The sequence below is a fragment of the Mustela nigripes genome, chromosome 6 (assembly GCF_022355385.1).
Source record: "Mustela nigripes isolate SB6536 chromosome 6, MUSNIG.SB6536, whole genome shotgun sequence".
In the NCBI taxonomy this organism is placed as follows: Eukaryota; Metazoa; Chordata; class Mammalia; order Carnivora; family Mustelidae; genus Mustela; species Mustela nigripes.
In genome coordinates this window covers 75042706-75066322 of record NC_081562.1, presented here as the reverse complement: position 1 = coordinate 75066322, position 23617 = coordinate 75042706, and the positions used below count along the sequence as shown (strand labels likewise).

At 36.7% G+C, this 23617-nt stretch overlaps 1 protein-coding gene across 1 annotated transcript in view; it reads left to right on the top strand.

Annotated features, from left to right (window-relative positions):
• Nucleotides 1-23617, top strand: part of CPNE8 (copine 8) — a 216630-nt gene that overhangs the window by 5357 nt on the left and 187656 nt on the right. Inside the window, exons 2-3 of the mRNA XM_059404497.1 lie at nt 20732-20772; nt 22074-22120. Coding sequence (XP_059260480.1) covers nt 20732-20772; nt 22074-22120 — 88 coding nt within the window. The remainder of the gene's footprint in view (nt 1-20731; nt 20773-22073; nt 22121-23617) is intronic.

The following is a 23617-nucleotide window of genomic DNA, read 5'->3' as shown; positions in this document are numbered from 1 at the left end:
GTTTCTTTCCATTTCCCTATTCTGTCTCAATTTGGAGACTTTGTTTTCTGTTTCTCTGTCCACTGGTGGCATATGCTTTGCAAGTTTTTATGTTACAGTTACAGTTCCAGACCACCTGGGAAAGCAAATGGGTATTGCAAGAGAGAGAATCTGCTTGGTCCAGCGGGGATTGGCCCAGTTTGAGGCAGATGCGTTCACTGTTCTTATTATCTATGGTGAAAGAAGGAAAGAGTTCAAACACAGCAATGGAGGTTTCCACCACAGTCCCTTTAGTTTATCTCTTAGACATATTCTACCCTTCTTTAAAAACACAAGAAGTTGAAATTAGTGTGTAAATAGGTTTCAAATGATGTTAACTGAAAAATTGATATGCACACATTATATAAAGGGATCGTACTATATTCTATACAATTTATGTTCTGTACTTCTGTTTGTTTTGTATCATGTATATGTTACTATCATTAGGTTTTGAGAAAAATAATCCTCCATGTTTGTGAAGTAATCTGTTTTATGGACTTAGTGTATTTATTTAACTTATCTCTTATGTTCCAAAATTTATTTCAGAAAGTTACTATTCAGAATAATGCTAATGAGCATTCTTATTCATGAACACTTGAAAACAGCTATGATTATTTTTTTTCCCTGGGATAGTTTTCTAGAGCTGAAGTTATTAATAAGCTGTCTTCTCAAGGGGATTTTAATAGCTTATTTTGGTTGTTTCCCCCATATTCCTCTTTAAATAAGTAGACTCAAGTCTAAACTACTGGCTGCACCTTTCTAAATACTTTTATTCTCATGAGAAAGTTGCATTGAAAGATTAATGAGAATTTGGGGCAGCAGAGTGTAGCAGCAAGAAAATGGAATTAGGAGTCAGACAGATGTCTTTAAATCCCATTTTTATCCCTTTTGAATGCTATTTTGGGTAACTTATTTCAACTTTTGGAATCTCATTTCCTAATCAGTAATACAGAAATGATTTAAAAACCAAATTTATAGTATTATTGGAGAGGTAAATGAAATAAATCTGTAAAGTGCCCAGGATTGTGCCTTTCACAAGAAAAGCACGTAAGAGCTGTTAGTCTCTTAAGTCTCTCATTTTCTTATGACTATGTTACTAGGTAGCATATAAGCAACATAGATGACAGGGTACCTGTATTTTGGACAAATTTATATTCAATTGGGGGAGTCATAGAAACATGCAATGCAAGGTGACATAAAGCTTCATGTTTAAGATGATAATGATAGCCCATCTCATACACCTAAATGTAGAGGATATACAGAGGAAAAGTGGTCAGAAGAGTATGCATTTGGAAGTGCATAGGGCATGTCTACGGATTGTACTCCATGGCTTCCCTACACCCACACATGCAATTAGACGTGTGGACCCAGTGGGATTCGACAGATAGGAAGTAGTGCTTAACAACAAAGTTTTAGAATGGAAGCACATTCTAGCACATTCTGGTATCCTACCAATAAAATCAGTAGACTGACACTTAGACAGTTCTTTTGTGTTGGACACGAGATAAAACATCCGAGTAGATGACAACACAGTCTGAAGGAGGATGAAGCTTTGATCATCAATAATAAAGTGAGATGTATTTAAAAGGTGCCTTGCCCCAAAAGCCATTGTTCACTCCCTGACATGTAATACCTTAAATGTTTCCAAACGTATGACAACCATCCATGTTAATGCCTCTTCAGCAGGGAGGTTGGCTCTCGGGTATTCTTGTTCTAGTTATGAGACATTTTGTCAAGTTTATTCTACAAAGAATAATACTCCAAACATTGAGGGAATTATCAGTTAACTTTGTGAAACTCTGAAGAATCAAAATATCAGCGACAGTCCCTGGGAAGTAAGTACTTCTCTTTATTATAAGTATGCAGTTATAAGCTGCACTAATGACATCAGGAAACAAGAAAACTGTCGACATTTGCTATATATTTTACTTAAAGTCAAAATCTAAATCTGCATGAGACTGTGGAAAACATTTAACATATTCTAATTCACTCTGTCTTCGTAACAATTCTGCGAAACAGGTGGTTTATGTCCTATTTTACAGGTGAGGAGATTGAGGTTCAGAGAGAATGTAAGTAATTTGGCCTAAGTCACACACCTAGGAGGTGGCAAGCTTGAGTTCCCAATGCATATATGTCTAATTCTTAGGTATAAGCTTCTGTCCACCAGACATAGTCTGGCATTCTTCTGTAAGTTATATATTTTAGGCTTTAAGGGTAGGTGGGATTCTTTTCTCTCCGTATTGATGTGTTGGTGGCTGAAGAGAAATGACAAAGCTGAGAGACATAATTATAACACATGATATCTATACCATCACAAAGGGGATATAGAATACTGTGCCTTTTCTTTCCCCTATTGGTGAGAGCTTGGGTAGAACAGTTTAGATGAGTGATGTAAACCTTAACCATTTGATATTTAATTTCCAAGTATTGATTCTTACCTCTTTTCTGCTGCTGAGTTACCTAATGAAGCTGTGGGAGATTAAGTAATGAGGGGACTGTTTAACTAGAAATCAGCAGGCAGGGTGAGATGAAAGCTAAACGCTGGACAAAGGTGACAAACCAGCCAAATGAAAAGTAGAGGGAAATTAATTGAATTGACGATGTGACATTCATACTTACCACTGGGGTTGAGAACTGACTGCAAGCTCTGTCATGTCAGTCCTCTGCTTTCTTAATAATGAGGAAGTCACCACTTAACTTGCCAGTAATAAATTCTGGGGTCTCCTTTCATGGCAAATATGCTCTTCAGAATTCCATATAAACAAAATAGTTATTTAGATATTGAAAATGTCAGCACAGTATTCTGACTGACTGAACTGTGATGTGACTTCGTAAAAGTCGTTGTTTTCTACATTGCTAATTAGCTGTTCTCTGTCCTTTCATACATGTATCTATATATATGTATCGCAAGTGACACATTAATTTTATTAGCAATAATCTCAACTGTTAGAGAGTGCAATCAACAAGGTATGATTATAGTTGTAGTACCTGGTTGAAACCAATGCATATCTCAGCCTTAGTTAGTATAATAGTAGTTTTAGAATCATTTTGAGAAATTTGTTTCTCATTGCCAGCAGATCCTTATTATTGTGTCCTTTCAATATGTATAATGATGTGGGCATGCTTACAAATCTTTTTTTTTTTTTAATCTAAATGTACTCCCCTAAAGGTAATATCACATTATTTGTGGTTTTCTAGGTAATTGAAACCTCAATCATTCTTCTTTAATGTCTTCAGTAGGTTTTCATGTTTCCCAGCTATAAAGCAAAGAATAAGAGAGAGAGAGTGAGCAAGTTTTGGACATGGCTCATTGTCTGACTTACTTGGATATCTTAACTTTCAAATTAATTGTGGAAGCAGAAATACTAGAAAGTTGATTGCCATTGATTTTATGTTAGAGGTTTCATCTAAAGCCTCTTTGTAGGCATTGGGAAAAGGAGGCATAATCAATATTAAACTGATAGTGAATGTTTCTCTTAATTGGTAATTTAAATTTAAATTAAATTAAATTTTTGGAGAGAAGTTTGAAATATACTAGCAAAAAGATAATTGATTTTCATCTCAAGATTTGTCTCACAATTTAAGTTAAATGGTTGTCATTTCTTTGCCGTTGCTTAGGTCATTTGTCATTTGAATGTCATTCATGTGACTTCTTTCTTCCTTGTGGAATGTGCCAGTCAAGTATAGTGGAAATCTCCAAGTTTTCATTCTGTTCCTGACACTGGCTCCGTGACTTTGACAACTTTACCAGTTCTCTGGGCATCACCTTCTATGAAAGTTTGAGTCCCTGGTCTAAATGACCTGGGGTGTCACTCAGAGCTTGTTAATTCAATGACACTGGAAATAGGACCTTGAAATACAATATAAACATGCTTAGATTTAAGGGAATGTTAGGATTGTCAGTCCCCATTTGAAAACTTGGATCCTAATGCTAGTGTTTGAGTTTTCAAAGGGATTAAGGTAGACTATTTCTAATGCCAACCACTTCCTACTTCATAGTCCTCATTTCACTTAATATTGTCCCAAAGGGACGCCAGGCTCTACTATTGCTGTTCTAGTTTTTCCTCTCAGTAGAGATCTATAGCTGGCTTTCTTTATCTTGCAAATGAATAATGTTAGATATTAAAAATATTCATGCCTTTCTTCCAATTGACTTTTGTAATACGTCACTCCCCCCACCCACCACCATTTATATCTTGGCAAATACAGAGCTTCTAGTGGAAATGGCAAGTGGATTCAATTTTTTGTTGACTGATTACTTGTTACGAAGTGCTGACTGCCTGAAGTAGCACCTGGAAAGATTCTTAAGGAAAATCTCAGTTTTGTGGGAAAACATGCTGTATTTGATTTTTTAAATAAAAGTCAACTGATACCAAGTGACATGTATACTATTAGTTACCTATTGTTACAATCTTGAACCTACTTACCAGTGTCTGATCAATCACTGTAACTTCCTATTTGGCTCAGCTCGCCAAAGTATTTGGCGCTTCCTTTTCATTCCTGCTGCCAACCTTCTTGTTCAGGAAGCTGTATTTCCCCCCAGAATATTAAAATATCCTCTGAACTATTCTCTGTGACTCCAGAATTCACATTTTTGGTCTATTCTTCAGATGTTGTGTAGTTAGCTTTCTATTAAATTCCTATTAAATAAATGAATTGTGTGATTTTCCTTTTGCAGAAACTTTCAGTCTTTCTCTTTTTCTCACAAAAGAGAATCCAAGCAGCTTTAGCATGGTGTTGAGTGTCTGCCCTCATCCTGGACAGATTTCCATCCCCTGACAGTCACATCTCAGATAGGGGCTCTAGCCAAAGTGGAGTACTTGCCAATCTCCAGATCCCTTGTGTAACATCAAAGTTCACTGATCACTCTAACAAATAAAATATACTAATAATGAAAATGTTTGAAATATTACGAGAATTACCAAAATGTGACATGGACACAAAGTGTGAAAATGATGCTGGGAAAATAGCACTGATTGACTTGCTCAACATGGGGCTGCTACAACCTTAAGTTTGTAAAAAAAATACAGTATCTGTGAATCACAGTAAAGCAAATCCAAATGAAGTTTGCTATGCCTGTATACCTCACTTGTAGCAACCCCATAATGTTTTATTAGATTCCTGAACTGGAATTAATCATTTCTTCTTTTGAGTTCCTATACTGCATTTCTTGCACTTTTATTTTGATGTAATTATTTAGGTTTTTTGCATGTTTGTCTCCTCTACCTCTATGCAATTTTGAGTGCATATTTGTCTTATTTTTGATTTTCAAAAACCTGTTTGCTCTGCACGTTAGAAGATTGTTAATAGATATTTGCTGCCTTATGGACAGATTGGAAGAATGAATCTGGACACACATGCATTTGTCTATGTCTATATTTTTTAAAATATTGGTTTCTGTATATAGTAAGAACATTTAAATGGCTCATTTTACCAGTACAATTTAATAAAAGCATATAGTTGCTCAGTATTACTTAGTGTATATAAAACATCCCATAAAGTTTTATTTGTGAACAAATGAGAGACAAAAATTTTAAATGAACTGACTTTGCCTCTGAATAACAAAACTAGTTTTAGAAGTAGACACTTAATACTTTTAAACAGTAGCAGCTGACTTGCTTATTTAATATGGGATGGAAAATATGCAAAATAGAGAAATAATAGAATTTGTATGTATGATGAGATCCTATATAACATATCTTAATAAGAAAATGAACATATCTTTGACCAAGGGAAGATTTTTGTCTTGGAGAGAGATGTTTCTAGTAAGTTATGTGGTGAACTGATAAAGTAGAGCAGCCCACGATGGTTTCACTTGGGTAGAATCGTAAGAAGAACTGTTTGGTGGCTTGGCCTCTTCAGGAAGCAATAAGTTTCATACCTGCTACTATACTTTCTGCCAGACCCTGTTTTTTTTTTTCCTACCAGTTTTAAATTTGTGTCATAAAGGGGTAAACAGAATTTTAGAAAAGTCTAAATTCAACTAAAAAAAGTGTTCACAGGAAGATGGAAGAGGAAATAGTACTTTCTATAGAAAAGGGGGAGAAAAACCTACAGAACTTCTTTTTATGTGCACAAGTAAAAAATGAGCATATTTACTTAAGTTACTATCTGTAAGCCATGTTGTTCCCTGCACTTGTCTGGTTATAAAGTTTTGTTGGATGGGCTAAAGAATTTTTGAAGTACTTGTGATATCTCAGTGTTCAGTTGATTGTATTTTGCCTAAAATGTTTTATCCCACCTGATTACATTGAATCTTTCCGGAGACACTGACTTTAATAGTGGTTCTTACTAGGAAGAAAAAAAAAATTAAAGCTACTTTGTTTCAGTGAGGGCAGTAAATGGATGAATTACTTTAATGAAAGATGATATGATGACAATTGAGGAACATTTCTAGCACATGCATAAAAAGCTGTGGTTTAAAAAAATGAAATTACCAGGTGGTTGTATCACTTTCATTTTGGGAGCATGATTTCCACCAGCTATTCTAAACAAGGGTTTATCATCATCAGAATTGCTTCAGAGATTTTTCAAAGGATGTATGGGGACTCCTGAGAATTCCAGTTTGCTTCCCTCAAGGGACTAAGTCCTCCCCACCATTTTCTCTATCCCCCCAAGCCCTGTAGAGTTTCTGCCAGTTGAGCCTCAAGCCTTGATCTTGCCTCTTTAATAGGGCTGACTTCTCTGCTTCTGACTGTGTCCAGACCTGTTTGACTCCTGTAGGTGCCATGGCAGACGTTCCTCGCCTCTCCCCACCTCACATCCAGCTATGGCCACCCTCTTCCTTCCTGCCATTAATCCTGTACATTGACCTGCTAGAGGCCTGTTCAGAAAGCAAATATTATCATACTTTTACTCTCTTGTTTAAAAACCCAATTGCCTGGGGGCACCTGGGTGGCTCAGTGGGTTAAGCCACTGCCTTCGGCTCAGGTCTTGATCTTGGGGTCCCGGGATCGAGTCCCGCATCGGGCTCTCTGCTCAGCAGGGAGCCTGCTTTCTCCTCTCTCTCTCTCTGCCTGCCTCTCTGCCTACTTGTGATCTCTGTCTGTCAAATAAATAAATAAAATCTTAAAAAAAAAAAAAGAAAACCCAATTGCCTATGTATTAAGTCCATGAGAACTTCACAAACCCTGACCTAGCTTTTCAGCCTCATCTCTCTCTCTCTCTCTCCATGTACTGCCACCCTCTTTCTCCCTACTGACTTCTAAAAAACTCTCTCCTAAACTCTAAGTCATTTCAGACCACCTGCATTTCCTGAGAGAACTAGATGTTGAAACCTTGGTTCTCTGGGGGATAGTTTTGCCTCAGTTTGTTATGTCACTCGATAGACTCCGTAGACTCCGTAGACTCTACTTTCCCTGATCCTTCGGATCGAATTGACTGTCCCTCCCTTTCTGTCATCTGTAATGAATTTATTACACACATTCCACATTCTGCTGCATATGTTTGTTTACAAATTTGTCCCCTTATTAGAGTATACATGACCTAGGGTCAGGAGCCTATGTGTTCATATCAGTCTCCAATACCAAATCCTATTTCTGTCACTCAGTAACTTGGTCCTTGTTGAATAAACATTTGAAAGAGTATCAGACAACTATTAAATTATAAATTCCTATAGGACACGAATTGAGTCTTACTCACCTTTTTTTTTTTTTTTTTAAGGATTTTATTTATTTAGTTGACAGAGAAAGAACACAAAGAAGGGGAACAGTAGGCAGAGGGAGAGGGAGAAGCAGGCTTCCTGCTGAGCAGGGAGCCCCATGTGGGGCATGATCCTAGGACTCTGGGATCATGACCTGAACCAAAGGCAGACGCTTAACTGAATGAGCCACCCAGGCACCCCTCTTACCTTTGTATCTATTTAGTATCTAGACCAATGTTTTGCATTTGGATAGTATTTGATAATTATTTATTCAATGTATAGTTGAAGAGAGGAAAGTAGAGCATCCCAAATGAATGGGAACCATGACTGGAAGGCATAGGTACAGGGGAGAGTGTAACATCAATTGATTTGAGAAAAAAATCAGTTGTATAAAGGCAGGTACAAGGAGACATGGGTGAACAATTGCCTATACCTGTTTCATTCCATTATTTTATAGGATTTATAAAATACTGTAAGCAGCATGGCTTCATAGTTGCTAATGAGGTTTATTTGTTTGTTTATTTATTTTCTGGACCCTAGATGAGTGTTTTGAGTCAGGGGCAAATTCCTAGTCTAATCATTTGTGACAAAGGTAACAGATGCATATTAGAAAATTATTCTCAGTCTCCCTGTTCGCCTGGTCATTTATGTTTACAAACAAATTTCCTTTGCAGATTAATTCTGTCTCTTTAAACTCTGTTGCTGATTTTCAGATTGTTCTTAAGGACCTCTCAATTGTTCTATGATCAGTGATCCAAAGAAATTACAGAAGATGTTCCTTAAAATCTGGAGGACCAGTCAAAACAAAACCCAGCCAGCCTAACCTTACCTTCATAAGCACGTGATGCTTTTCTCACTGGCATAGTCTGTGCATTGGTTGCTCAAGTCTTAAAGAGAGCTGACAAGGTACCCTTGCAAGATTTTTTTTTTTTCAATGTTGAGCCTGAAGACATATTACTTATTAAAACACATAGAAGCAATATGTTGCTCAACAACTTATAGACAAGGACACAGAGAGTGAGAAAACCTAGTCATGTGACCAATATATTTTTGAAGCTGTGTGGAAGGCAGCTACCTCTGAGCTGATGTTGACAGAGTAGGTTAGCCTTCAGCTTTCTACTTGGTGGTGATTTGTGGACCTCTCTCGGTCACTAGCTTTTGGTGTTTGAACAAGTGATTGTCACCTGCAAACATGCTTCATGCAATGACTCTGGGAGAAGTAATAAACCCTGAAAATTATTTAAAATGTGTGCAAGGTCATTTCCCATCTAGCTGTTTGCAAGTTAGCTGAAAGCAGCTATTACTTTTAGAGCAGGCGCCAGGAGGGATTGAGGAAAATGGTGATACATAGTTTCAAGTGTTGTAAAGTAGTAAGGGAAATGGTGGAATAAAGTGCAGAGCACAAGTTTAGAGACTGAAATATCTGGATTTACTGCAGCTCCATATATTGTCAACTAAGTTTAGATAAATTAATCTCTCTCTGCTTTGGTTTATAAATGAGAGAAGTTCTTTTTTGTATAGTTGCTATGAAGATTGTATGGGATAAAATCATTCAAGTATATAGAAAGTTCTTATCACTTAGCAAGGAACTCTTTTTTAAAAAAAATTTTTATTTTATTTATTTAATTGTCAGAGAGAGCACAAGCAGGGGGAACAGCAGGCAGAGGGAGAGGGAGAAACAGACTTACCCTGAGCAGGGAGCCGTATGTGGGGCTCCATCCCAGAACCCTGGAATCATGACTTGAGCAGAAGGCAGATGCTTAACCGACCGAGCCACCCAGGCACCCCAAGGAACTCTTATTTTTATTCTGGCATTCAGTAGGAATAGTTGGAAAACAGTGGATTACCTCATGAAAATAGCAAAGGCGCTCTAAAAAAACAAAACAAAAACTTAAGTTTTAGAAAAGTGCTACATGCTCATGTAAAAACACACTTACACATTGGTGTGTGCACGCGCAGGTGCGCACACACACACACACACAACCAAACAGCATTGGAAAGAACAAAGGAGAATGCACAATTCACCCCAGTTCTACTCCATGCTAAAGCATATCAGCCAGAGCGTATTTCTTTGTGCCTTTATTACGATGTATTTACGGGGCGCCTGGGTGGCTCAGTGGGCTAAATAAGCCTCTGTGTTTGGCTCAGGTCATGATCTCAGGGTCTTGGGATGGAGCCCGGGCATCAGGCTTTCTGCTGAGCAGGGAACCTGCTTCCCCTGCTCTCTCTGCCTGCCTCTCTGCTTACTTGTGATCTCTTTCTCTGTGAAATAAATAAAATCTTTAAAAAAAAGACATATTTAAGGCATGTATCCATTAATATTCATGTTATGATGACTTTGACAAGATAGTGTCTCAGTTTGTTCTTGGATTTTCCCTTCCGGATATAAATATTTGAAGCTGACTTCCTTCCTATGAGCATGGCGCCCCCTGCCTAGAGAGCAGGAGCTCAGAGCATGCATTTCTAAGTGAATGACCTCAGTTGACCCCTTTTCCTTCTCTGCCACCTGCACAGAGTCTTCTCTGCTGTTATAATTCTGTTGTTAACGGACCACTGGGAGGTTACAGTGTGCTTTTTGCTGCAGGACCTGGGTGTGGTCTTGCTGCCTATTTGACCCTGGAGTCCTGCTCCTTGGCTAATGGTGCTGGACTCCGTTGATTTGTCAGGCTTTGTTGTTCTGTTCTTGTTTCAGTTCTTTACAAAGGGTCTGTTACGTTCTTAACTCTGGGTTCCACAAAACATCTCTATATTTTCATCATACATTTCCCTCTTTTGTGTCACTTAGAACTAAATGAGCCATAATTCATGCAGTGAATATTTATCTGTATCACAGAACAATATCTTATTTATTTTATTTGTGTCACTCATTACTATTGAGTGAGTAAATTCCTGTTCCCTTCTTTAGTCCATTACTTAGAGAATGCTTTGCATATTTATAGCTTTAACATTTTATCCAATATATATGTAACAAATGTATTTTAATTACTGTATCATCTCTGTATGGAAGTTTAAAATGCATTCATTATCAAATAAGTTAATCCATTCTCTGAGCTTTGTGTAAAACTTAGAAAGTATTCTTCATGCCAAGATTTAAAAAATAGTGTGTTACATTTTTTCCCCCATCTTTTCTAATTGATTCTGGCTGATGTTTTATTTTCCATGATTTACTTTAAAATATTTCAGCAGAGACAGTACCATAGTGTGTGTTACATTGTAGAGTTAAATCTAAAATATCTTAGTTAGAAGTACATATTTGGATGGGATTCATTAGTATTTGAAATTAATCGTAAGTCCACACTCCAGAAGTGTCTACTCTGGACTGTCATACTATCTTTATCTGGTCAACACCAGAGGATTTTGTAATTACTATGGTTGACAGAAATGGCTTTTTATTATTTATTTATTTGCTGGAGAAGTGTATGGTGATCAGATTTGTGGACTGACCACTTTATGCTGGAAGATAATTATAATAAAAAAGACAGTAGTAAGCACTGGAGAGCATATGGAGAAACTGGAACCTCCATTCATTGCTGGTGGGAATGTAAAGTGGTACGGCCACTTTAAAAAATAGCTTGGCAGTTCTCCAAATGTTAAAAATTGAGTTACTCTCTAAACTAGAAATTCCACTCCTCAGTATGTAGTCATGAGAAATGAAATCATGTGTCCACACAAAAACTCAAATGCAAGTGTTCATGGCAGCATTATTGTTAATAGCCAAAAGTGGAAACAGCCCAAATGTGTGTTGTCTAATGGGCCCATGTGGTATATCTGTACAATGGAATATAGTTTGACATTAAAAAGGAATAAAGCACTGACACTTGCTACAATATGGATGAGCCTTAGAAACATTAGGCTGAGTGAAATAAACTAGTCACAAAAGACCATATATTATATGATTCCATTTATATGAAATGTCCACTTGGAGACAGAAAGTGGATTAGTGGTTACCAGGGGCTGTGGAAGGTGGAATAGGGACTGACTACTAATGGGTAGAGGTTTTTTGGGGGGACTTGGGGAGAGGTGTCAGTGTTTTGACATTAGACAGTAATGATGATTGCACAACTCTGTGAACTATACTAGAAACCACTGAAGAGTACACTTTGAAATGGTGACACTTTCAGTATGGGAATTCCATCTGAGTAAAGCTGTTATAAAAGAAAGATACGTATATTAGCTAGAAATATTACACAAGTGAAGAGGTCATACATACCTGGTAAATCCTGTGATTCTGCCATTTGTAGTGGTGCTCTAGGCCTAACAACTTCCTTGGTCATGGGCTCAGAATGTCTAAAGGATTCTCTAGACAGATTTGACCAGAGCGTAGATGAATCTTGCTACCGGGATATTATCACATATGCCTTAGGGCACTGTTTGGAATGCCTGAAAGTGGCAGAGAGCCAGAACTTGTAAACGTGTAAAGCATATTGTGGGATTGCTTTGAGTCCCACTTGGTAACAAGTGTTTTTGGGGCATAATTTGGTCTGAGACTTGGTAGCCAGGTTATAGTATACTGTAAGAGCTGTAAAGCACTGCCCGTTACTTCAGTAACTAAAGGCAACAAGTAACTACCAAAAAGTCCACAAGGGATAGGAGAATTATTAACAGTTGATACCTGGGACAATTATTGACTTTTATGTATTCATCATGCCCCCAATTGCTTTACTGAATTATCTTATTAATTTTGAAAGATTTAATTAATTAATTCTCTTGTTTTTTTTCCTAGGTACCAATTTAAATCTGCACGTAATAATAATTTACAATACCATGTCACATTGTCACTTTGTCTCATATTCCCGAGAGCTTCTAAAGTGATGAATGATAACAGTAGTTGCCGTTTATTTCATTTTGTTCTCAGGAATAGAGACAGTCAGTATAACCAATACAAAAATCAAAAATCAAAATCAAAATTGTAAGTCAATGAAAAATTTACAAAAATGTTCCGTAAGCACTTACTTTCTTGTGACTTTCAGCACTTTATTTAACATCTCTGAATATTGTTATCTCCTCTGCAGTATGGAGCCTGAGAATAATTGCTACTTTTTTAGGATTGTGTTGAGGGTTAAATGAAATGATTTATTTAAAATGCTCAGCATAGAGCCTGGCACCTTGCTCCTTAAATAAACGACAGGTGCAGAATTTGTGATACAGGTTCAAGCTGGGTATGATAGGGCCCACAGGAGGGAGTAATCAGTGCTACCTTCCCAGAGCACAGCAGTGGGAAGAGCCTGGGAGAGGAGTTGACATGCCCCAACAGGAAGGAAGTCGGTGAGGAAATTCTGGGAAAGGGGATGCTGTGGTTAAAACATGAGTACAGAAATGTGAGGTAAAAAGTCTGAAATGTCCGGAGCAGAGTCTATGGTGTGGAAGATGGATAGAGGCGTGGCTGGAGGTAAAGCTAGTCAGAATGCGCCGGTATTTAGTGCTCCATTAAGGAGTTTGGAATTTCTGTAGGTCATGAGTTTTACGCAACGGGGCCATTTGCTTAGGTTTTCCTACATCTCTACAGTATATGTACTGCTCTTGGAGGCATCTTGAATGAACTGGGACACAGGAAGCAGGAGGGTCACTTAAGAGCTCAAAGTCTGGGAAGTAGTTGGGACATGGACACAGAAGCAAAGGTGGAGGGAAGCGTCAGAGGAGAGAGGAATAGGGAGATGAGGGATTGGGCAGGATGATTCTGTTGGAGTCTGGCTTGGAAGAGAGAGGGGGTGGATTAGACCATGTTGCTGTGCGTGGATCTCACAGCTGTAGTAACAAATGACCACCAACTTGTTGGCTTGTAACAACAGAAGTTTATTCTCTCACAGCTCTGGAGGCCAGAAGAGTGAAGTCAGTAGCAGAAACCGAGCTGCTGGCCAGGCTGCTCTCCCTCTGGGGCTGTGATGGAGAATGTGTTGCTTGCCTTTTCCAACTTCTGGTGGCTGCCGGAATGCCTTGGCTTGTGGCTGCATCCCTTCGGTCTCCAAGGCCAGAATCTTCTCATTTCGATCTGCTTTGTTCACGTCGTTGTCTCTAGTCTGTGTCAAATCTGCCTCTGGCTGCTTCTTATAAGGATATATATGATTGGGTTTGGGGCTCCCCACATAATCCAGGATAATGCCCTCATCTTAGGATCCATAATTTAATCACATCTGCACAGAACTTTTTTCCCCCCTAATAAGGTCACATTTAAGTTCTAGGGATGAGGACTTGCCTGATACGTTTGGGAGAGGACATTATTCTGCCTTCTGTGGTTGCCATTTACTGAGATACTGAATGGAGCTGCAAGATTGGGGAGTCTGTAATGAGATTAGTTTTGTACATGAGTTTTTGGTTTTTAAGAAGCCCTATATCCTGTTCTCAGTGTCTTTTTATCCTGTCCATTTTTGTTAAATGTTACATATCTCTTTGCAGCTTAAAGCAGGGATTGGGTTTTGTACCTTTTTCTGAAAGCTTGCTATTACCCTGGATTAACCTTACATTACTGCAAACCAGTGGGTTCTTCTATTTACCTTGGCTCAGGCAAACCAGAGCTCTGACGAGTCATGTTCTGAAAAATCCTTGGTTTTCTTTTAAGTAATTTCCAAGAATATCAATCATACTGAATGCCTTCAGAGAACCATAAAGGTTTTCAGTGTTAAAGATCTGCCCCTATAATTTCTTTTAATATCTAAACTGAGTTCAACCCATGCAAGGATTGAAAATGTGTTTCTGGGGCACCTGGGTGGTTCGGTGGGTTGAGCAGCTGCCTTTGGCTGGGGTCCCGATCCTGGGGTCCTGAGATGGAGCCCTGAAGCAGGCTTCCTCCTGAACGGGGAGTGTGCCTCTCCTTCTTCTTCTCCCTGCCACCCCCACCCTGTTCCTGCGCTCTCTTTCAAATAAATAAATAAAATCTTAAAAAAAAATATATATATATTTTTTATCACCGATACTTCCAGCTCTTCAGTGCTAATGTATAAATACTCTGAACAGGCAATTTTGGCAAAACTGAAAAACAAGCTAAAAAGTTTATTTCCAGTTTTTGTGGGGTAATGTGTGTCACATATGACAGAGTTCTCCTTGGTTGCTCAGGCTACGAGAGGCATCTATGGAGCTGAATTTGTAGTCTATTTGCACAACTTCAAACCTGAAAGTCTATTCTTATTTTCTTGAAAGCCAGATAATCTTGTTAAGTACTTTCCAATGACCCTATCCTTCAGAATTACTTGGTATCTTAGATTCTAGCTGACTTTGACTTTTCAGTAAGCTTCAGTTTCAAAATACTTCATTTTTTCATTTCTGAAAGCTTTACTTTTTGCCTATGTGTAATCTGTTTCCCCTTGTTACAGAAATTGCAGTTTCAGGTAAAATGGGTTTTTTTTCCCCTTAAATTTCTGTGCTAAATTCCCAGAGATAATATTTATTCAGTGAATGATAATAATAAAAAAGTTTGAATACACGAATCAAAGGTGATTAAATATTACATTCAAATCACTTCAAATATGGGATAAATTTCCTTTCAGTTGCTCAAAAAGGTTTGATTTCCTTGTCTTTATATATAGATATATATATAAACCTCTGAAAACCATTTTGTGTGTATGTGCATTAAAAAAAATATGTGTATATATATATCCCCCAGAACTTCCTCATTCTAGTCTATAAGACAAAATAATGCTCAAAGGAAGGGCCCTGGTGTAGTAACATGGGGCATATTTATGATGCTAGGAAAGGAGTCACTCTGTGTTTTTTCAGTTAATGGATTACTTATTAGTGCAAGGGCTCAAAATGCCACCTCTTCTGTTCTTCTTTTCATAATAAGACACCTCACCATATCTACAATGAAAAAAGCCAGTGCTTCTGACTGGATACTAAAGCCATTCGTTCTTCCAGAGGCTGCTGCTTGAGCCTTCTTCTGTGCTGGGTTCCCGCCAGCCTCAGCCCTGCTTCATAGAGCCCTCGCAGAAAGTCAGCAATGCCCAGACTATGCTGAAGAACAGTAAATAAAAGGCTCCCAATAGTTTCTTAGATTTTAGTCAAACCCAGAATCATTCTGTTGGTAGATACAGAACAACTTTGAGGGGGAGACTGTATGGTACAGGGGTAAGGTTCTCTGTCCACTTGTGGACAGTTTATGCTGCGCTCTGTAAAATGGTGATGCATTCTTCAGCTCTGTAGGCTCTGTTTTTGCTCCTGTGGAAAATGAAATGGGACCGTATCTTATTTGGCTCGATTTGTAACCTTTTTTTGTTCTTATGAAACATGAAATCAAACTGTTCCCACGGGCACTGGCCACAGGTAAAGGTGCTTTTTAGAACTCACTCAGGTCTTTAATTTGAAGATTTGTTCCCTAAAACAACTCTAGTGTTTGTTTTGTTTAATTAGCACTTTAAAAGGTCACAGATAATAACATTGTTTTTACTGTGAAACTATTAAAAAAATTCATAATACATATCAAGTAGGCTTTCTTCTCCCAATTGCATTTGTGTGAGGATAATGGTATTTGTTTCCCTTTTAAAGAATTAAAAAAAAATTCAATATTTACCACGCTTTTGAAGAGGAATATTTATTTGGTGATTTCATTTAAGGAGCGGGAAGACAGCAGGCTCAAAACTCTTAGGTTAACTCACTTAACAGATCACTTTTACCTTCATAGGTCATGTTATTGTATGCTCACCGTAGACATGAAGAGTGAGAAGCTTTAGTAGTCCACTCATAAAGCTTCATTGTATATAAATACAATGAAGAAGAATACTTGAACTTTTTAAAAATAAGTTACTTATTTAATATTCATTTGTTAAGTTTTAATTATATATACCACCTATACATTGTTTTTTTTTCTCTCTCTAGTATAATTTAAAAAATAGTTTGGATAAGAGCTAACCATTGTACCTGATCTTTTTAAACATTGTATCTTAATTAATCCGACTCTGTTTTTAGGTTACTGTTCTTTCTCCCCATAACAGCTGTTTTATATACAGTCCAATATTGCTATTTAGGTTTTTTGTTTCTGTTTTTGTTTTTGAGAAGGAGAGAGAGAGAGAGAGAGAGAATCTTAAGCAGACTCCATGCCTAGTGTGAAGCCTAACTCCAGGCTTGATCTCACAACCATGAGATCATGACCTGGGCTGAAATCAAGTTAGACACTTAACTGGCTTGAGCCACCCAGGTGCCCCTGTTATTTAGTTTTTTTTGTGACTTTTTGTGACTTTTTCTACCTAGTACAATTCAGGCTTCTTCAAGTAAGGGAGCATGTCTTTGGTATTTATTCTGTCTTTGGTAGTGTTTAAATAGGTCTTGGGCATAGAGTATTTGCTTAAAAAATACTTGCAGAATTACACTGAAGTTAAAAGGGAATTGCTCTTTTCCAGTTAGAGAAAGGTGAGTCTTTAGCTGAGAGGTCATTTTAAGGGCGAACTGACTGTTCCATATGGGTCTTGCAATGGGAATTAAGTCTACAATGACCAAGAAAACTAATATTCATGTGGGCCATTCAGTATAGTTCTGTGCTAATAATGGTATGAGAACTATCTTAAAATCAGAAGGTACCTTGGCATAAAATCAGAACATGCAGGGTTAAAGGATGAGCTAAGGGACTATTGTCATCAAGGGAGGGTAGCTTGATGCATTGGTCTATTATAAGTGTTACAAGGGATCAATACCTATGAGGATTAAATGGTTAAGGGGGAAGTCAAGGAAGCCTTTCTCCTGGCTGGTCCTGGAAGGGTGTTACTAATTCTTGCTTTATCTAGTCTCCTACGTCAGGTTTCCTGCAAAATAGGCCTTTTCCATTAACCCGGTACTTAGCATTTAATTGATTGGGCCTCAGCTTTAGTGATGCTATTTCAATTGTATTCTTTTAAGTCCAGGAATTTTAACTGAAATTTGAGGGTGAGTGGTTACTAGAACAACTCCGGCAATTCACAGATTATAATTTTGATTAAGTTACTTCTTCATGGAAGTTTTCTTACTCATATATTCTATTTTGCCATAATTTCTTTTCAGGACTTTGCTCTCTTCCTTGTTTTGGCTCTGGATTTACAGAATTGAAAAATATATTCAGGATTTTTAACCCACTGTTGAAGTGCAGCCTCACATTATAAACTTACAGGCATAAAATTACAGGCATCCTGGCTCAAGGAAATGACACCTCTATGGAAAGAAGTGTCAGTTTCCCACATGAAAGCTAATTAGTGGTATGTGTTTGTGCATGTGTGTGTGTATTATTATTATTTTTTACAGTGCCTCATATAGGAAACAAAGATATTTTTCTGTGAATAAATACAGTTATGCTTGGTCTCCATTCTATTTGTCTCCATTCTATAGTCAGGATTTCTCTTCATACTGGTCTTGGGACAGAAACTTATTTTATTTTATGCTCTAGTGGCTTAACCAGTAGGTACAATGTGGGGGCCTTCCATATTTCCAACAATTAGAGGTAAATACGTTGTTTCTTCTGGACTTCTCCTGACACTATGTCTGGAGAATTTCTCCAGCTGGAGTGTATCTCCAGCATTTTGTGAAGAACAGAAAAGTCAAATTCAGAAGGGCTGATTCCACTGGATGATACGGGGCTGTGTGTGTTCTTACGCGTTCATTCAGTCTCTCCGAGCCTCAGCTTAGTTTCTTGTTTATAAAACAGCCTTCACAATAAGACCTGTCTTGTTTTAACTTAATGTGAATGTGCTTTATTTCTAATTGAATGTTAAAAAGGTAAAAACCTTTATTTCTATCACCAACCCAAACTTTATGATGAATTTTGATAATCAGTGGTCTTTTATACACACACACACACACACACACACACAATTTAAGTATACTTGGCTTTCGAAACTTTTCCAAACTTTTGAAATTGTATATGTTTGAATTTTATTGATGAAATTTATTGTCAAAGAGCATTGGGAAAGTTAAATTGCTAATTTAAGGGGCTAATTTTAAAGAGATCGTGGAGTTTTATTTCTTATCATGTAAAGGATCCAAGATTTTTTTGTTTCTCTGTTTATTTTTTACCTTACCATGTATATTATATATATTATGGGTCATAATGGTCAGAAGAAACAATGTGACTTGTAAAGTCTAGGGTTAAAAATATTAATTTTTTAGTTGCTAGGTATCCATTATTTTATATGGGGGCTAAAGGTTGTAGTTGTTCTGTTTGTTTTTTGTTTGTTTTTGTTTTGTTTTGTTTTTTAAGAGACAAAAAGGCACTGAAATCACATTATCTTCTTTTAACTATGTGAATGACATGGTTCTTGAGTCCCAGCCACCTTGCGCTATTTTGCACTGTCATCTCTCTTACATTATCATGAACTCTGAAAGAAAGAACTGAATTATGTTTTTTAAGGACACTAATGAGCAAAAGGCTGGAGATACGGAAATGGCTGAGGAACTTCCACCTAAGTGGAGAACCACCTTTGTAAATATGTATCATAGTGATTTTTCAAGTGGAGATGTTTTAATTTACTATTTGCTAACCATTGCTGCAGTCATGATGTCTGCTTACGGCACAGAAGGATTATTTTAATTTGATTTCTGACTAGTGGTCTTTGAAGCTGACTTAATTCCAAATCTAAATATGTCTGATATTTTCTCTTCTTTTTAGGACTATTTGAAGACATAATGTCATTTTTGTTTTGGGTTTTTTTTTTTTTTTTTTTTTTTTTTTTTGTTTTTGCTGCGCTCTTTTTTTGACTTTGTTTTTTTTTTTTTTTTGTACAGTGATTCCATGGAAGCAGTAACTTTTGAGAAATAAGAGGGGATATCTGAAATAAGAGAGGATATCACATTGATATTTAAGATGGCCTTTCAGATACCATGGGCAGTACGGATAAATGCACAGAAGTAGTGGTCCTGGGTGGAAGAATAAGACAGTTTAAACATGAGATTTTTAGTATAAGTATTAAGCATAAAAATGTAATTTGTTCTTACAGTTATTACCAATTAAGAAAGGAAGAATAAAAAGGACAAATTTAACTTTTGGTACATTCAAGTCATCATTCTAGGTAGTCACATTTTTTTCATACAAGAATATAGCTTCAAATTACCATTTTTAGGAAAATAATCTATTTTATATGGGAATTTTTCCAATTTGTCTTATTAATCAGGGCATACTGAATTAATTTTTTTTGATTACTAAGGGTTATTGTTATGAGCATAAAGTATGGGACTGCATTACTACCACTGAAGATAGACAGGATAGCCCAATACCAGAGGGATCCAGACTTCCACAGTTTCTGATTTTCCATTTTATTCTGGTTTAGATATGGAAATATCTGTAAGGAAGAATAAATAGATGCTAATAATGGCCTTGTCCACCTTTTAATATTTTTCTTCCACTGAAAAATTCTTTGGTAGAGATCTGGACATTCATCTTAAATTCCCAGACCAGAGTAGCAACATAAAGCTCCTCCAATTTGCTGTGACAAGGTGACGGTGTCAATAGGTGGTGCTTCACTGTTGCCTTCTAATTTTGTGTTCTCATGTGATCACGTGCTCTGAATCCCAAACAATTTTGCATCAGTCACAACTCACGATTCAATTTAGGAAGCATTTCTGACCATCTGTATGCTGATTAATGGAATGATAGAAGGAAACTTGGAACAGTTACATCTCTCAGATTTTTATCTTCGAATGTGGAGACTCTTGTCATTGACCAGCTATAGTACAAGGCTAAGCAAATAGGCCTCCCTCACCCCAGCATCCTGAACTTTGAAGACACAAACTGAGAGTTTTGGTGGGGGGGCTTGTAGAGGGGATGGGTGAGCCTGGTGGTGGGTATTCAGGAGGGCACAGATTGCATGGAGCACTGGGTGTGGTGCATAAACAATGACTCTTGGAACACTGAAAAAATAAAATTAATAATAATTTTTTATAAAAAACTGCAAAAAAAAGTACAAGCACATATTTAGCAAATTTTCATTTAGTCATGTACATATATACATAATATACATATATAACACATATAATACACAATGCAGACACATACCACAGATACAATATATGTGTACATATATGTTACATATATGATATGTAAAAATTTATATATTTGTTTACATTTATGTATTTATATAAATATTTTGGCCTTATATTCATCTGACATGTTCTTTCATTCAACAGAAATCTTCTTGACAGAGACACATTCTCTAAATCTGATCCAAGTAAGTATCTGTTATTTTCTTTTTGAAGCAGTCTACTTATTTTTCTTACTTGATTTTGTAAAAATTGTATGAAACTTACAGTTCTTGTTTAAATAATTGTTTTAAAGCACAGAAAGAAAGACAGGGGATGGTGTCAAGCCTTGCATTCTCATCTACCTGGGCAGTAGTCTGGCTAAAGAGAAGGAGTTGCTTAGCACTTTGGAGAGTAAGATGAAAATGCAGATATAAGACAATTCACTTTGAAATTAAAACCTCATGGTATGGCTATATGATAGAAATTGTGTTTGAAAGGTGACCATAATGAACCATAATTTTAAGTGGTTTTCCCACAGTAATACTTTTCCTTTTTTTTTTATAAATAAAAGAAGTATGTAAAGGCATGCTTAACCAAGTGAAACATACAGCATCATCTTGTATGAACTGAAATTTTGATTGCTAATAATGTATATTAAAAAAATTGGAGATAACTTGTACAATGAAAAAGACAGTTTAAATTAGAAAACAGCAACATTACTATATAAATCAGCAAGTGTTTCCAAATCTTGAAATAGTTAGAAATGTATATCCCATACCTCTCCATCTCTACAAGTACAGGATGATTGTGATTTAGGGGGAGGTTTTGTGAGATGTTAGGATTTTTCAAGTAGTCATTGGGGAAAAGGCATTACAATGTGGGTATTAAAAGTTCCTAGGGCTCACTTGACAGATGAGTGGGACTTTTTTTTTAATCCCTAATCTTTACTCCAAAGCCTTCATTTCTCTTTTTGTGACTTCCTTTTGTGGTTGACAAGATTGCTTACCTGTTTGTAGCTATTGAGGGTGGGAGTTGCAAATGTTAAATACAGAAGATGATATGCTCCAGATTGTCCTTCTTGTGATGGCTTTGAGCATTATGGGTATCTTAGGAAGAGCTTGACTAATCTTTAGTAACATGAAATATCTCAAACTGTTAAACTATAGTTTAAAAATTTATGTGTCTCTGTAGCATACTGTAAAGTTATGTGAAGCAAAGTTCGTGTAGACATTATGTATTATGTAGACATTAGCAAATAATTATTGTATATTTTTGTGTTTAGGTCTATGCATGTTAGGTTCTAAAGATCTGATACAGTTTCTTGTTTCTTCACAAAAGTTTTTAGTCATTTAATGTTTTACTAGCAATTTTCTTAGAGGAGGAATAAGCCCAGGAATTACGAAATCACTTTGATGTAGCTTTTGGACAGCTAAAGCATAAATTATATACATTCATATCTTATATCTATAAAAAGACATTTATATATTTACTTTTTCTTCTTTTATAGTTTGTGTCTTATATGTACAAGGAGTTGGAAATAAAGAATGGAGAGAGGTAAGCATTAGAAATTTTTTGAATATCATTGTGCTGGAAAATATGGTCGAAGTTATAGTTTGGTCAAGGTGATACTTCCCTGATTTTAGTTATTTTAAGTCCTTTTCAACCCAAAGATTGCATTTTTAAATTTATGAGCGTAATCTTTGTGTTTGTTTTTATTAATCCTCAATGTTTGTCTGATTTATGACCTTCCTGTAGAATATTCTAGCCTGGAAACTTGTATTTTCCTCAGTGTAAAGTAAATTTAATGTGTTGCAATCCTTACATAATTGAAGGCTAGATTTAGTCTCACTTTTAGAAGTCAACCGCTGATTTTTATAAAATATTGCTTTAAAGGGTTTAAATGTGATGCTTGATATCAACTGTCACTTACTTTTTGCTAGTTAGTAATTTATTATTTGAAAATAAAGTAAAAACTCCATTTCCTAATACAGGCATACTTTGTTATTTATTTATTTGTTTTTTATTATGTTCATTTAGCCAGTATATAGTACATCATTAGTTTTTGATGTAGCATTCAGTGAATCATTAGTTGTGTACATCACCCAGTGCTCATCACAACATACTTTGTTAATGAAATAAAAGCTGAGAGGCAGAATTATTATTTTGGTTAATTTGTATTGAGAGCATCTCCATGTTCCTGTGGAAGGATGATCACTAGAGGGGAGGGAGTCTATTAAAATAAAAGGCATTTCTCTCTGCTTGTAGTTCACTCATTTCTATCTGCTTCCTATCCTAGGAAGTCAGTGCATTGTTTTAATAGGGTTGCAGTTTCTGGTGAGATTCCTGAGGGAGATTTCTGTTATTTGTTGCCATAGATTGCCTTGTTGCCCAGCCATTTTACTAGTGTGTCTCAGCTGTGAGATAGAAAATAAGACTGTAGGTCATGGTCATTTATTCTCAAAACTGGCAGAATAAACCAATTCAAAAATTGTTCCCACAGATAATGGGTCAGTGGGATACTGAGCACCAGTTTCTCATATTTAATTGCTTATAGACCTTTCCATGTAGTTATTTGAGCCTCATCTCAAACTCTACATACATGAATGTAAATTCATCACCTATACCCTATGGCTGCTGCCTTTGCTCTACATAGAGCTAATAACATCATCAGCCGAAATATCAAACTGCGATTTTTGTAGCCATCCTAACTTTCCTTCCCACACCTTCTTTATTTGTCAGTTACCCAGTGGCATGAATTCTTTTTTGTTAAAAAAAAGAAGCTCAAATGAGCCACTTCCTTCAGCAGAACTATGTTCTCTTTTGTCTTCTCTGTTAGGACATTCTCCTGAATCCATGCTCCTCTTTCTTGTTCTTCTATCTAATTATTCCTTTGATTATGTTCCAAAAAGATTTGCTGTCTCTTGTCATTTGCTCTAGAGTTCCTTTGTTTAAAGGCCTGAGGCAATCCAATGGATCTGCTGACTGCCCATTAAGAGTCAAGCTAGCTGGGGTCGGGCACTTACCAGGAGTGTTCAGAAAATAACATTGTGG